This window comes from Carassius carassius, chromosome 34 (assembly GCF_963082965.1).
Source record: "Carassius carassius chromosome 34, fCarCar2.1, whole genome shotgun sequence".
Lineage (NCBI taxonomy): Eukaryota > Metazoa > Chordata > Actinopteri > Cypriniformes > Cyprinidae > Carassius > Carassius carassius.
This window is the reverse complement of record NC_081788.1, coordinates 12,236,019-12,250,850: the sequence shown is the minus strand read 5'-3', so window position 1 is coordinate 12,250,850 and position 14,832 is coordinate 12,236,019. Positions and strand designations below refer to the sequence as shown.

The 14,832-nt window shown below is 36.9% G+C and overlaps 1 protein-coding gene across 4 annotated transcripts in view; it reads right to left on the bottom strand.

Annotated features, from left to right (window-relative positions):
* Positions 1-2,034: 2,034 nt before the first annotated feature.
* LOC132114410 (solute carrier family 23 member 2-like) overlaps positions 2,035-14,832 on the bottom strand; it is a 194,158-nt gene continuing 181,360 nt past the window's right edge. For all 4 annotated transcript variants that reach the window (XM_059522488.1, XM_059522490.1, XM_059522487.1 and 1 more), the window contains 10 exons: positions 10,540-10,628; positions 10,394-10,461; positions 9,375-9,556; positions 9,160-9,280; positions 7,836-7,992; positions 5,145-5,292; positions 4,942-5,047; positions 3,782-4,049; positions 3,597-3,692; positions 2,035-3,473 (listed from right to left, as the gene is read on the bottom strand). In XM_059522488.1, the coding sequence (XP_059378471.1) occupies positions 3,220-3,473; positions 3,597-3,692; positions 3,782-4,049; positions 4,942-5,047; positions 5,145-5,292; positions 7,836-7,992; positions 9,160-9,280; positions 9,375-9,556; positions 10,394-10,461; positions 10,540-10,628 (1,489 nt within the window). In that variant the 3' untranslated portion in view covers positions 2,035-3,219. The remainder of the gene's footprint in view (positions 3,474-3,596; positions 3,693-3,781; positions 4,050-4,941; positions 5,048-5,144; positions 5,293-7,835; positions 7,993-9,159; positions 9,281-9,374; positions 9,557-10,393; positions 10,462-10,539; positions 10,629-14,832) is intronic.

Below are 14,832 nucleotides of genomic sequence, written 5' to 3'. Positions count from 1 at the left end.
CCACAGTTCAGAAAAAAATCCATTCATTTGAAATGTGAAAGTTTTATTATTTCCCCCTCAGATTGCGCTATAGCCTGATCCTGAAAACAGTCAAGGATGCAGGATTAGACATAATAATTATTATTTATAAAATTTTATAAGACGTTATAATTATTAATTTCCTTTTTAAATACCTGATATATACGGTTTTATTGGGGGAACCTTGATACACACACAAACACAAAAACATGCAAAAAGACAAAAGACAATATGTTTTGTTCAGAAACATCTTATTAAATATCTTTAGGGACATGGAACAAAACAATTTCTGCTGTTTCTACTTACAGGAGCTGCAATGGCTGGTCCAAGAATATAGCACATTCTGCCCAAAATATATATATATTCATATATTTATAATAGTCTCAAGGCATTGCACCTCTTTCTATTTTAAATTTTTTTGTACTACTTTTAACATGAACAGGAAGTAATGTTAGAAAAATACACTATGAAAACAGTCATGTTAACAAAAATATTCAAACAAACTTAAGATTAAAAAAAGACAACAAAAAAAAAGAGAATGTTTTACTCAAATAAAAATTTAACAAATTGGTGCACTTTGCAGCATGATGATTTAAGATAAGCATTTTTCCCCCCAACATCTTGCCTGTAAAAACAAAATGATGTATGTATGTATATATATATATATATATATATATAAACATTATAAACATTAAAAACATTATGATTCAGAGAAACTAAGCATATTCTTTAGATATATCCCCTTCAAAATAACTGAAGGGCTTATTTTCTTTGAAATCACATGCCACCATGTTATTAAGACCAATCACAAACTTTACATCTGTGGATACTGAAACTCAGCACAAGAGCGTCTATTTCCAAAATGTTCTCATATTTATCACCATATTTAGCATCAATAAATCAACTTTTTTTTTTCAGTAATCCCCATAACTTGACAAATATTTATGCATGTCACTGCCATAGAAACCTTTATGACTGACAGACAATTAAACACCACAGGATGTGAAAGGTCTTCATAAGATGTCATACAATAACATTTCAATAAACTATTTAAGGATAAAAGTTTGAGGAGATGAGAACTGACACCACTGCAAGCACTATCGGTGAGAATGAGAGAAGATTTAGTGGCAAACTGCACACTTTCTCACTTCCATTTACTTTGGATTCTTAGACAATCATTATAACACACTTTAGAGTGCTGAATGTTTTATAAGATTATTTTAGGAACAGAAAGTGTTATAGTAATGAATTCTTTAGACATCATTTGTTTTGACTCTCATTGATTTGAACTGTAGATCTCATTCTACTCATTTAAACATTCCCAAACACATTAAAAACACTCTGCGATGTGTTCTTTCCTGCTATAATGCACAGAAGTTTTTTTTTTTTTTTTTAAATGTGTAAATAAGGCTGAAAACAAAGTAAGAGTTGTAACATTGTGTTACCAAGTGAAATGGTCCTTGCATAATTAGGGTTTCGGGTAAAGACTAATACAACACAAATCCAACATCAAGCTGTATTACAAGTCAGCTAGAAAGAGAGAAAAAAAAACATCTCAAACATGTTAGTTGGAATGACTCACTGATGAAGCACCAGTTATGTTGTAAATGTCAAGAATGTGGTAGTATAAAACTTCAATTTCTCAGCTGCAACACACAAACACACCTTCAGCATTTCAAATCAAACCTTAGAGTGGAGAACTGCATCTTCCATTTCCTGCTTACAGGCAGCAAATGATTTGCACAAAGATAATAGATGTAGTACATATAAATAAATAATTTACAAGTACAAATACCACCGTCAGATGGAGCTCTAAGTGAGATTATCACATATCAGGTTAAAGCACAACTGCACATTATTAAATCAAGAGGGCCACTGAAGTCACCCTTCCATGACATTAGAGTCTCAAATGATCAAATGATGGTTTCAATGCTATAACAAAAAAAATGCTTTGTTTTGTACATGTTGTTACAGTAAAGATAATAAAATGTCTGTAAACCAAAGATGGGAAATGTGAATTTATAGTTACAACTAAATACTAATGATCAGAAATTGATTGTGATAATATAGTATAATAGGATTTGTAAAGCCGAAGAACCGGTCAATGAACGCCCACTAAATGCCACCCATCCTCTCTGTGTTCAAAAACAAACCACATCTGAAGTGCTTGTGGGAATCTACTTTATAAACCACGTTCACTTAACCAGCAGTGAGGAAGTGCCACCTATATCAAACAAAAATGTGGTTGAGCCAAAAGGAGGGCTCAATCGACTCAATCGCAATCATTTCCCCACATCTTTCAATGGGACTGCCTGAGTGCAACTATTCTCAAGTTTTTCCCTTCCAGTCTTCCTTCTTTTGAAACCATGCACTGACAGTACATTCGATTTTCGTCTAATTTTACCTACTGCATAGCTATCTGCCTCCAAAACGGGCAATCACTACAATTTCAAGGTGTCAAATAACAGTATTTAAGAAGAAACACCCCTTTCGTCATGAGTTTTTAATCAAAATAGCAGCTAACTTACGATTTGGAAGCAAGACTCTAGAAGTTAAATTAGGAACAAGCAAACTACATTTTGTGCGTTAATTCAAGCAATGCAATTCAATCATAAAGCACAATAACCTTGCATCACTATGTAAACCTTAACGATCCTCTTGCTTCAACAGGGATCCGGAACTGCACCATGCATAATGCGAGTGTGAGCATGTCTTTGTGTGTGTATTGAATGTGAAAGTGTGTGATAGCACTCATTAGTGCTTCGTTTAAATTCAAACACCCAATTATCAACAAAAAAGGACGCTTCGTGCAGATGGAGCTGTGCAGGTCGAAAAAAAAAAAGAACACTGATATTGGAAATCCAGTAGATAATATATAGTGATTTTTCAGTCTCTGTTCACATGTCCTCCCACACATAGAGAGATGAACAAGTACAACCTGAATTGTATCCACTCGCGGTTGTCATGGAGAGACTTTCAGATCAATGCCAAAGCTGCTGTGTTGTCAAAGTTTTTAGAAGCCGTGTTCACAGCTAGAAACCAACTTTGGAAAAACTTGATGAGTCAATCAAAAAGGATACAGAGTTTTAAAGGATTGTGGGATGAAAAGAGTTTATCGCTGGCTGTTTAGTAAAGGACTGGACTGAAGATTGCACTGACTGGGTGGAATGGAGCATTGTGACTACTATCTAAAAACCTACACTATACCCCACTTTCTCCCAGTTCTGGCTTCGTTGGTATGTCGTCCTCTCTCCTGTCGTGGCGCTCATGGCATCTGTGGGTGAGGACGCTCCATGGGTAGCCAGCGAATGTGGGGCTGATTGGGAGGTACTGGAAAATGCGATGGCGCCGCAGGAAGTCCATACCAAAGGGAAGGTCGTAAGACTCCATTCTGTCCCGTTTAGATACACCGTTTCCACGATTCATCTTGCGTATGCCCCTTTCCTCCGGGGTGCCTGGAACAGAATAGAAAGATTTTATGAGAGGTTTAATTGGGTTGAAAAGAAATCAAAGTTCCCCATCTCCTGATTTTTCAGACAAACAGTGTTTTATGAGTGTATTATGAGATTTGCACCCACCAGGAATAGTATTATCCAGCACAAACGCCACTGAACCTCCTACAAACATGGCAGTCGTAAGCAGAACGTTCAGCACCTGATCTATCTGCACTATACCTACAAAAGAAGAAAAGAACATGGTTCCTCACTAGTTCCTCAAGAAGCAATCATCATTTCCATTGGGGTGAGTAGACGCGTGTATCTACCAGTGACTAGAGGGTTTTCTTTGAGGTAACTGGGCAGGACCAGGCCAAAGAAGATGGAGAAGCCAAGGACGAACAGATTGCGGGATGAGTTGAGATCCACAAATTGAAGATTGGAAAGGCCAACAGCGGTGATCATGCCGAATAGAGTGCAGAACAGCGCCCCCAGAACTGGGTCTGGCAGTGATGCGAAGAGAGCGCTGAATTTACCCACCATTCCTAGTAACAGCATCAGTGCCGCGCCATACTGAATTACCCGCCTACTCCCCACCTATACAAAAACAAAACACACAGAGAGAAGAAACGACCAATCAGAGAATAACTCCTGCATAACAAGTGCATTACACGACTAGCACACAATCCACTGACACCAGAATATACAGTAACAAGTGAGATACAAAACCGAAAAAGTCTGAAATATACACAATAATTACAAAGTTTGTAGTCTGTAAGATTTTAGAAATAATTATTTTATGCTCAGTCATTTCTCCAGCCTTCAGTCTAACATGATCATTGTAATATTACTGATTTGCTGCTGAAGAAATATTTATTATTATTATCAATGCTGAAAATATTTGAGCTGCTTAATACTTTTGGGGAGTACAGTCATATTCCAGGAGTTATTGATAAAAAATGTATACAAAATCAAAAGAGCATTTACTAGAAATAGAAATATACTAACATTATAAATATCACGTTTTTTCAATTGAATGCATCCTTGCTGAATAAAAGCATTAATTTCTTACAAAAAATAAAAATACAACTTCTCGAAGGTTTGAAATGTAGCATATGTCCGTGAATAATCTGATATTTCATTTCCTTACCAAATTGATGAAGTCAACACATCAGCACAAATTGTAATTGTGGAACTGTAATCAAAGTAGTAGCCTTATGTGTAGTAGTTGCATCCGTAATAAATAAATACATTAATAGTTCCTGTGGGAGAACATAGACAGCCAGAGCTTATTTTAAATTACGATTGCTTTCTTCATTACTGAAGGTCTTTAGGCTGCTAATGATCCGCTGCAGTCACTGAGGATCACTATACACTCTAACACATGCTGCTATGTGCTATATGGACTGCTCTCTAAATGTGCTTTTAACACCCAGGTCCTTAAAGCCAAGATCTAATACCAGGGAGGCTGAATAGGAAAAGGTCCTACTTTGGTGATGCCCAGCACTCCAATATTTGGGCTAGAAGATGTGGAGCCATTTCCTGTCCCGAAGATACCATCGAGAACACAGGAAAGACCCTCCATGAAGATCCCTCTGAGAAAAATAATTTTCCAAGTAGTGCATTAGGACAACCAAACATTATAAGTGTCTTATCAGTTTTGATTTGTGCAATTGTGTCCTTGTGTTGTACCTGTTAATGGCATGTATAGGTGGAGGCGGGGCACAGGAGAGACGGGCACATGCATAATAGTCTCCAATGGACTCGATGATGCTGGCAACTACAGCACTCAACATCCCAATCACCCCTGCTGCTGTCACTGTGGGCATCCCCCACTGGACTACAACACAACCATTCAAACAAAGCATCATGTATAATCTGATCAGGTTTAGCAAGGTTTTAACAAGGTTTACTGAATATATTATATTCACTACACAATTTAGTTCTCAATGTAATTATCAGTTTAAATGTAAGAACTGATGTAGTTCATCTATTATAACATAGTGAGCTGCCTATAAGCCCCTAAATGTCATGGAACCTCATATGTGACCTAATGGGCTAGTTGCACAAGATGGCGCCGGTGAGCTTCAGCGACGCGAGTGTGTGCATACTTACTTCCGGTCTTGCGACGCTCGCATTGACTGTAAGGGAAACTTACATACGAAACTTGGCTAGATGTATATAATTAATGTTTTTCAAATTTATCAGCGGATATTGGTATATCAAAAACATGGGGAAACATCCTCCCTACATTTTGCGTACCTCTGTGTGGAAATTCATCAAGATACAATGCGGAGATTGCGTTATTCTTCTGTTGATTATGCGATCAGCGTCAGGTCAGGTCCACAGGGATTTCTTCTTTCAAACACAAACCACTCAAATATGCAATACTTTTCATTTTCGAAGAGCTGGTTTTGTTCTGACTGTTATGTAAGATCAATGTTTCTGACTGTTAAACAAGACGCACAGAGATTTCTGATAAAGTATGTTTTATTAACTTTATTTGTTAACAATTTATAACTAACTGTACAATTAAACGTAATATAATTATGGTAGGTTTGCATTAAATAAAAGATCGCTGTTTGCATTCATGTGTATTTGTTTTGTGAAAGATCTGCAGCATAAATCATTATCTGTCTATGAGCAGCCATGTATATTGTTATTCTTTTGCATTAATTATCAGATTAAACACATTAAAATTAGTCATGTATTTTTTACTGTGTAAATAAAATATGTTGTGAAAATAACGATGAAACAGACTGATGTATGTATACAACTGAGAAATGGATACTTCAGAAGATACATTGCAGCCCACTTCTCAACGAGGTAAATATTTCATTAAAAAAAAAAAATAATGCAGACATTTTCGAGAAATAAGTAATTTGTACATTTACATATTTGGTAAGATAAAAATACATTTTGTAGCTGTGTATACACACCATGAGTTCAACTTTCATCTCGTGAACAGTAGGGAACATTAGTGTATTTAATTCATTCACCAGACCCAAACATGCACAAGTTTCAAATCCACTGGCTCAGTTAACATTTATAGTATAGTAATAATAGCAGTGTATATCTTATTTGTATTTGAAGTGATATTATAAATCCTGTAAACATATAGAAAGTAATATTTGGACTTCTCCGTTTCTCTGCACTGACGTTTAGCACAACCGGAAATATCTACGCACACACTCGCAAGACCGGAAATCCAAGATGGCGGAGATATGCAACTAGCCCATTGGAGCAATGTTTCCTACCACACTTAGCTTGAATTACAAGTTCAACTATAAAATACAGTTATTGCACATTATGTTAGAATAATCTTTTGTCTATATCTATTAGGGGTGCACGATATTGGGAAAAAAATGACATTGCGATATATATTGCGATATGAAATCTAATCAATTTTTTTCTTACAAACAAGAATTGGGTGAGCACACTTACATTCTCATTTTAAATGATTTAAACATTGACACCATCGTGTCAATTGATTAATATGCGCGAGGGAGAGAGAGCAAGACAGCGCTCGTGTTGTTTGAAGACGGTCTCTCTCTCACTCTCTCTCTCTCTCTCTCTCTCTCGCGCACTCTCTCTCTCTCTCTCTCTCTGCCCTGTCAAAACTTTCACTCTATGATGGTTAAGCTGTGCAATTAATCCGCAAATTACATTCGTCAAGGGCCGGGGAGCAGCTGACCCGTACAGTTAATGAATAACGGATCAACTACGACAGTCTACATCACACATCCTGCGATGTGACTATCGTGGATTCGTACATCGCGGTATCGATGCTTAAACGACACATCGTGCAGCCCTAATATCTATACATCAAAACAAACTTGTTTTGATGTATAGATATTACATTTAAAGTTAAACTATAACTACAACTAGATTACAAATGTGTATGGGTATATATATATATATATATATATATATATATATATATATATATATATATATATATATATATATATATATACACACACACACACACACACACACACAACATATAAGTTTTAATAGAAATGACGTTAAGGTATATTTTAGTGTGCCATAAATGCTTGTCAGCACACTATAACATATTTAAAAAACAATAGGAGTAAATAGGAAATTACATATAAATATGTAAATATGTAAAACACTCTAAAGTTAACTAGTTAATATAAATGTAAATGATAATACTTTTCTTTGCATTTAATTGTAATTTATATGCAAATAAGCTTCCTAAAACATTACATTACATTACATTTAAAAAAAAAAAAAAGTACTTATGGAAATAATTTTTTAAAAGCATGCTAATGTGTACTACTTTTTCAAAAGGGTTGGCCTTAACAGGTGCAGAAATATGGGCAGTTCACTAGGTTTGGAAAAGACTAACACACTCACAGGGGTAGGGTATCTTAAACCAGGGGGCGGCTGCCAGGATGCCCTGTCGGGCGTCTGTTCGGGCGTAGAAGCCATATTTGTCCTTCTCAGGAGGAAACACATCAGTCACCGTGAAGATGAAACACAGAAACCATGACAAAAGGATAGCCATGATGATCTACAGAGAGAAAGAAAGCGAGATAAACCCAGCTACTTAAAAAAAATCCTGATGAGTAACGCAGACTGCTGAACACAAAGCCAGACATGTTATCCAACCTCCTTCACTAGCCTTCAAACAAGCAGACAGCACTGCACGCTGAAACTCTCTCACGATCTGTGTGTTTTGGCTTGCCTCTATCTGCCTCCCACACTCACTTTCATTGCCATGTCATTGTCTGCTGTGCTTCCATTTAAAAACACAGGCCAAAATGATCTCATCTCTGAAACAGCATGGTAATTACGGCTGTCATCAGAGCTAACGGCAGATTAAGAGCTGTGTCAAAACTCTGAAAATGCCACCTGGGAGCAGGAGACACCAGACTGCTAATGAAAATGAGAATTCCTTTATGAGAATGTGGATAATTTTAAAGTGTAAATCAAATCAAGTGTAAAGCGCAATGCACTGATTATTGAGATATGTTCAACAACTTTACCTGCCAATATATTTAAAAAGCAACATTTGCAATTAAACAGAAATTCAAATTATTCAGAGATGATCACTTGAATGTAAAAAGTATTTCTTCTGCGATGAAATTCTGATGTTTTAGCATTTTTTTTTTCATAATTGACACAACTTTGGCAACAGCATAAGAAAGCAAGCGAGAAAGCAAGTAAATACATAAATGTATAATTCATTATTTTTTATGGAATGGCACTGAGAAAAACAAAAATAATACATATAACACATAACGCATATATATATATATATATATATATATATATATACACACACACACACACACACACACTATATATACACACCTAATATACTACATTTACTATACTTAATTTACTATATAATAATTTCAGAAAATACATTAATCCCTGATACAAGATTTATGTATAATGACCGTTTCCCTGTATTATTACAGGAAGTACTGAGATTCTGCAATGAAGCAGCTCTAATGCTCTATTAAATTAAACCTAAAATAACAAAGAGCAATTAAATGAACAGTGAAAATAACAAAATCTCTTTCGATACATATTAATTAATAATATTTATATAATAGCATCAAATAAAAATAATATAATAATTCTATATAATATAATAATCATTTTCTACATCTTTATGTGCTTTCTTATTCTGTTTTAATTGTTTGTCTTGAATGAATGTGGAGAAACTCACTGGGAACATCTTGAACAGCTGCAGGCGATAAGACGTCCAGCCTTTTTTGGATTTGTAGATTGGGAGCGGCAACTGAATGTTACGCGCATACTGAGAGAACAGCAGCACCAGGAATATGGTTCTGTTTAACAGAGGGCAGAGAGTTTATACACTGCATCCACTGAGCTACAGTTATCGTGTGTGTGTGTGTGTGTGTGTGTGTAAGCTGTACTCACAGTATGGCAATGCCCCAGTGTTTGCCTGCTCTCTCTCCAGCTGCCTGGAAGCCCGAGAGCCCAATGAGAGTGACAGTAGGGGTGATGGTGAGCGGGCCGATGTACTTCAACAGGATACCTGGCAAACCTAAAGCCCCTATGATCACCTCTATTAGAGACGAGACGATTATAGCACCCTGGATCTACAGAGACAGAGAGGGAGAAAGAAGTTAACTTAACCTAAATCTGATCATCATACAAATAAACTAAAAGAAAAATTATAAGAAGAAAAAGATGGATCGTCAAAAAGCAGTTAAAGGTTAAAAGGGATCAAGGATTGAAAAGTGTCATTGACAAAGACCTCCAGACAGAGTAATGTTCTGTTTAATCTAATTTAGCTCAAGTTGCTTTGTCTTTGTCTGCCACACCAAAATCAATATCAAATCAGTCCATGCAAAAGTCTCTTAAAAGACAGTTAAAGGGATAGTTCATCCAAAAATTAAAAATTCTTTCATAATTTATTCACTCTTATGTCATTCAAAACCCACAAAACTTGGAGAAGACTTAAGATCAAGTTAAGTCTTCCAATATATCCCCTGTACGGACGGAATAAACTAAATAAACATTTATGCACATAGTAATTTAAATGACATGAATTTTTTAAACGCAGTTTCCAATAGCTCATATTACCCGAGTCACTACATGGTTTATTGTCCTTTTAATAAATATTAATCACATTTCAAGATTTTAATTAACCATACAAATTTAAAATATTGGGAAAAAAATATTTATGTATTTAATCCATTGTAACATTAAATAACGATGTAAATATGATTTGTTAAATACCCCCTTTTAATTAAAATTTACAGTGATTGTGGTTCTATATTGTATAATAATTCAGAGCCTTTATAGCCACTCTGCCTTAACTTGTCACCTCATTTTATTTTATTATTTTCTCACCATCAGTTCCTATATTGATTTTTACATTAATGTTCCTCATTAAATACACGTTCTGTTCTTCATTCTCTGTTTTAACAGACCTCTCGTATCCTGGGGTACCAGATGTCTTCTGTGTGTGGCAGCTCGGTGGCATTCAATAGATGAACAGCTGCAGAGACACAAGACGATCAGATTAGCAGTCTTAAGTGTGACTGAGAGAGTACACGTGTGTGTGTGCAACATGTACCTGTTGCGTTACATTTCCACTTATCCAGTGAAAGGATGGCTCTTGCTGGGGCTAGAAAAGCAAAAGCACTAGCCTGGAACAATGGAAGCCTAGAGACAAAACACACACAAAAACACAATCATTCACAAGAACAGCTTGTACTAACACACACACACTAAAACACTCATGCTCCTTGGAAACATCTATCCTCCAAGACAGGTAATGGTCACCAAGAGGAGCTCTTAACCACATCATGAGTCAGTGATCAAATCATTCTGTTTAGTGATTTGTCTGTAAATCACTCAATTAGAATTATAAAAGAACAATTGTCATGAACACTGACATATACTTAGTTTCAGGTAATCAGACCTTTGACTAAATGCAAGATCAGGTCCTTATGGCAGCCTATTTTGTCCAAAAATAGACCATTTGACTGACATGTAACACCAACCACTTTACATGTGGTTTAAGGCAGTCATTCTCAACATTTTTGACCCCAAGCCCCTCACAGTTCAAATGCCCTCCTATCTAAGCTTAGATGGACAACTGGTATTTCTGTTGTACTACAAATACATAAACTCTAAAATATGATAACAGTTTATTGTTGTACTTTTTTGTTGTTTTATATTAAGAGCATGTTAAATTAACTGAATGTAAATCCTTTTTAGACTTACACAGCCCATGGTGACCTTTGATTTGGCTCGCCATGCCACAAAAGTATATTACGAAAAAAAACAACAACAAAAAACATATAATTGAAGCATGTATTCATTTCTAATTTATATTTTAGTTTGAACATTTTTTGTCTTATTTACCTTGAAAATGTATAGAAAGGGGGTCTGGGCAACTCCGCTTTAACCACTAGATGTCTCCAGACATACTACTGATGTGGGCTCTGAAGTCTGTTAGTAAAGACTGCCGCTATATCAAATTATGAACTCTGATTTTCAAACTCCATCTCATTTTTTCCCCTTTATCTTTGCTTAAGAACACTTGATGCTAATTTGCAGAGCAACAAAGATGGGAGGAGGGTCATCATGACCCAGCCATGACAATACACACAGTTATATCAAAAGGACTATGTTTTACATAACCACAACAGAAGAGCACAGATCAATTTTAAAAGGTTTGCCTTCTGTGTCTAGATAAAGAGAATGTTTAAGGTCAAATCATCAGTTCTTTATCCTCTACTCAGTGGAAAACTGTTCAGTCAGATGTAACAAGTATCAGTAAAGCTCACATACATTGACTCAGCACAAAGGTCTAACGGCAACATTCACCCGATTCTTCCCACTCTTGTCTTCTTCTCATTTCCTTTATTTTCAGTCACACGCTCGGGTTTCCCTGGAGACAGCATGTGCCACGAGCAATTGATGTCAAAACAGAAGGATCACATGAGCAGTACAGACATCAGATGACCCTCTTATTCAAGGGGCAAAGTGGCCACAAAAGAACATTGAGTGCCAGACACAGAACAGGCAAAGGCTAAATGTCTTTGACATGAACAGCCTAAAGGATCAATTCTCCACAGACACAGCCTCCTCCACCTCCTCCCGCAATCTACACCACATAAGACATCACTGCCACTAGCTTCCCTATTGGGGGTTTTATGTCATATCAGTGTTGCGACATTAATTACATTTAAGCAAATGCTACAGCAAAACATTAACAGTGGAAACTTAGAGGAAATAACAGTCTCCTGAGATGTTGTGATTGATGATGTTTTATATGTTGTTTATGGGCATAAACAGACCCAAGGACTGTAGATAAGACATTGACGCACTAGTTTTTTTTTTTTTTTTTTAAAGGGATCAGAATCTACTCATTTGTTTTATCAAATGCACTTGATCCTTATTCAAAGCAGAGGTGAGGTGACACAAGGGTCATGGAGCCACTGGTCACCAGATTGGTGACTGATCCACCCTGTGTTTTATGGTTTGCAAATTATATGTAAATTATATGTAAAAAAATATTTTTAGCACATTTAGTGAATCATGCTTTTGTTGAATATTTACACTACAGTTTAAAAGTTTGGGGTTGATAATAGGTTTTTAGAAAATAATCTTGCTTTCACCAAAGCTTAATTTATCTATAACAATTTAAAACACGGTTTCTATTCTAATATTTTAAAATGCAATGATGAATCAGAATTTTCAACATCATGACTTTCATCCTTCAGAAATCATTCTTATGTGCTTATTTGCATTTTTGACTATTTGTTAATTGATGTTGATAAAAGTGCTGCTTAATATTTTTTATGGAAACCATGTTACATAAAGAATTCTCTGTTGAGTAGAAAGTTTGAAAGAACAGCATTTATTTGAAATACTTTTTTTGTAAAAACAAAACAAAAAACGGAGTGATTAAAGAACCTCAATCACAAACACAAAGATCCACAGATGACCACAGCTTAAACTGAACTGACCCATTTTCTCCAGTCCAGACCTGTTGCATGAACAACTGATGATTTTGAACCAACAAATGCAGCTCTTACACAACAAAAAAGCTGTCATATTCTCTATTTCTCTTCCACGTTTCCATTCGGTTTTCTCTTTCATAATAAAATGTGGTCAGCTTTGTACAACTAAGAGGGTTGAGTGTCATTAAAAAGAAGATATCTTTTCAAAGAAATCTCAAAGCTATAGGTCCAGATCAGAAAAGTGGAGAATGCAAATAAAGTGAATGTAAACAAGTGCTTGTGTCTTGTAACCAGTGGAAAAAATCTTAGGAATGCCCTTCCTCTTCACAGAACTGAGAAATATTTTAATCAACACTAAATCTAGGTTACTTTCACTTTCAGCAAGAGGAAGGAAAAAGACAGGGGAAAGTAAATAAAGATAAAAAGACCTAAAGAACAGAATTTATTGTAAGGTGGAGGAACAACAACAACAACAAAAAAACAACAACCCTAAAAGTAAAATACATAAATATATAAAATACACAAATAAATAAATAAAAAATAATGAAACAACAATGTGGTAAAAAAAAGAGGTCGTTGATTTACGCCATATCGATATTGATCATCATCAAAAAGGATGAAAAATATCTAGTTTTACAGTTTACAATCTCTAAGCATTATACTTTAGAGTAATATTCACACTAATATCAAGCACATGACCGGACATGCCAATAAAAGTACATTAATATAAAATGTAAATATATGATGCCAACTTCTGTCTTCCCAGAAAACGTCCCTAGGTTACGAATGTAACCCTAGTTCCTCGAAGGAACGAGACGCTGCGTCGAGCGCTTTTGGGGAACGCCTCTGGCAAGAACAACTCTGAATATTGTGTGCAATTAGTCCAACGGAAGAGAGTGACGTCACAGGCGGGGTGACGTAGCGACCAGGAAGCTATAAAAGCACGTGCCACGCAGCTGGCTTCAGCTTCGAGAAGGGAAGCAAGCGCCGGCAGGGGTGCTGGGAGTATGGCTCTGCGACGCAGCGTCTCGTTCCTTCGAGGAACTAGGGTTACATTTGTAACCTAGGGACGTACCTCTTCAGGAACTCGAGCTGCGTTGAGCACTTTTGGGGAACGATGTGCAAACGCTGCCAGACTACCAAACCCCTGCCTAGTGTGTATCCGTAGAGCACAGCTAAGGCAAGAGGACAGAAGAGCCAGGAGCGGCTCGCATATCAAGATTGTAAAATCTGGCAAATGTAGAGGGCGTGGACCATCCCGCAGCTTTGCAGATGTCCAAGAGGGACACACCTGCTAGAAAGGCCTTAGAGGCAGCCATACCCCGCGTAGAGTGAGCCTTGGCTCCCAAAGGAAGGGGAAGACCAGAGGACTCATAGGAGACGTTGATAGCCTCGACTATCCAACGGCTAAGGGTCTGCTTAGAGGCAGGGGAACCCTTTCTAGGAGGACCGTAGCAAACAAGCAATTGGTCAGATTTTCTCCACAGGGCAGCTCTGTGGACATATGCGTCCAGTGCTCGCACTGGACACATACAATTTAGCTTCTCCTGGTCTGACTCCCGAAAGGGAGGAGGGCAGAAGGCCTGCAGTACGATAGGTTGTGGTGTAACAGAGGGAACTTTAGGAACATAACCCGCTCGAGGGTATAAGAATGCTTTGGCCATACTAGAGGCAAAGTCTAAGTAGTTAGGGGGCACCGAGAGGGCCTGAAGGTCTCCAACTCTCTTTAGTGAGGTGATTGCCAGTAACAGGGCAGTCTTAAGGGTCAGATGTCTATCTGAAATATCTTGAATCGGCTCGAATGGAGCTTTGCAGAGAGCCTCTAATACCACAACCAAATCCCACGGGGGAATACAGGACCGTACTGGAGGTCTCAGCCTCAGTGCACCACGGAG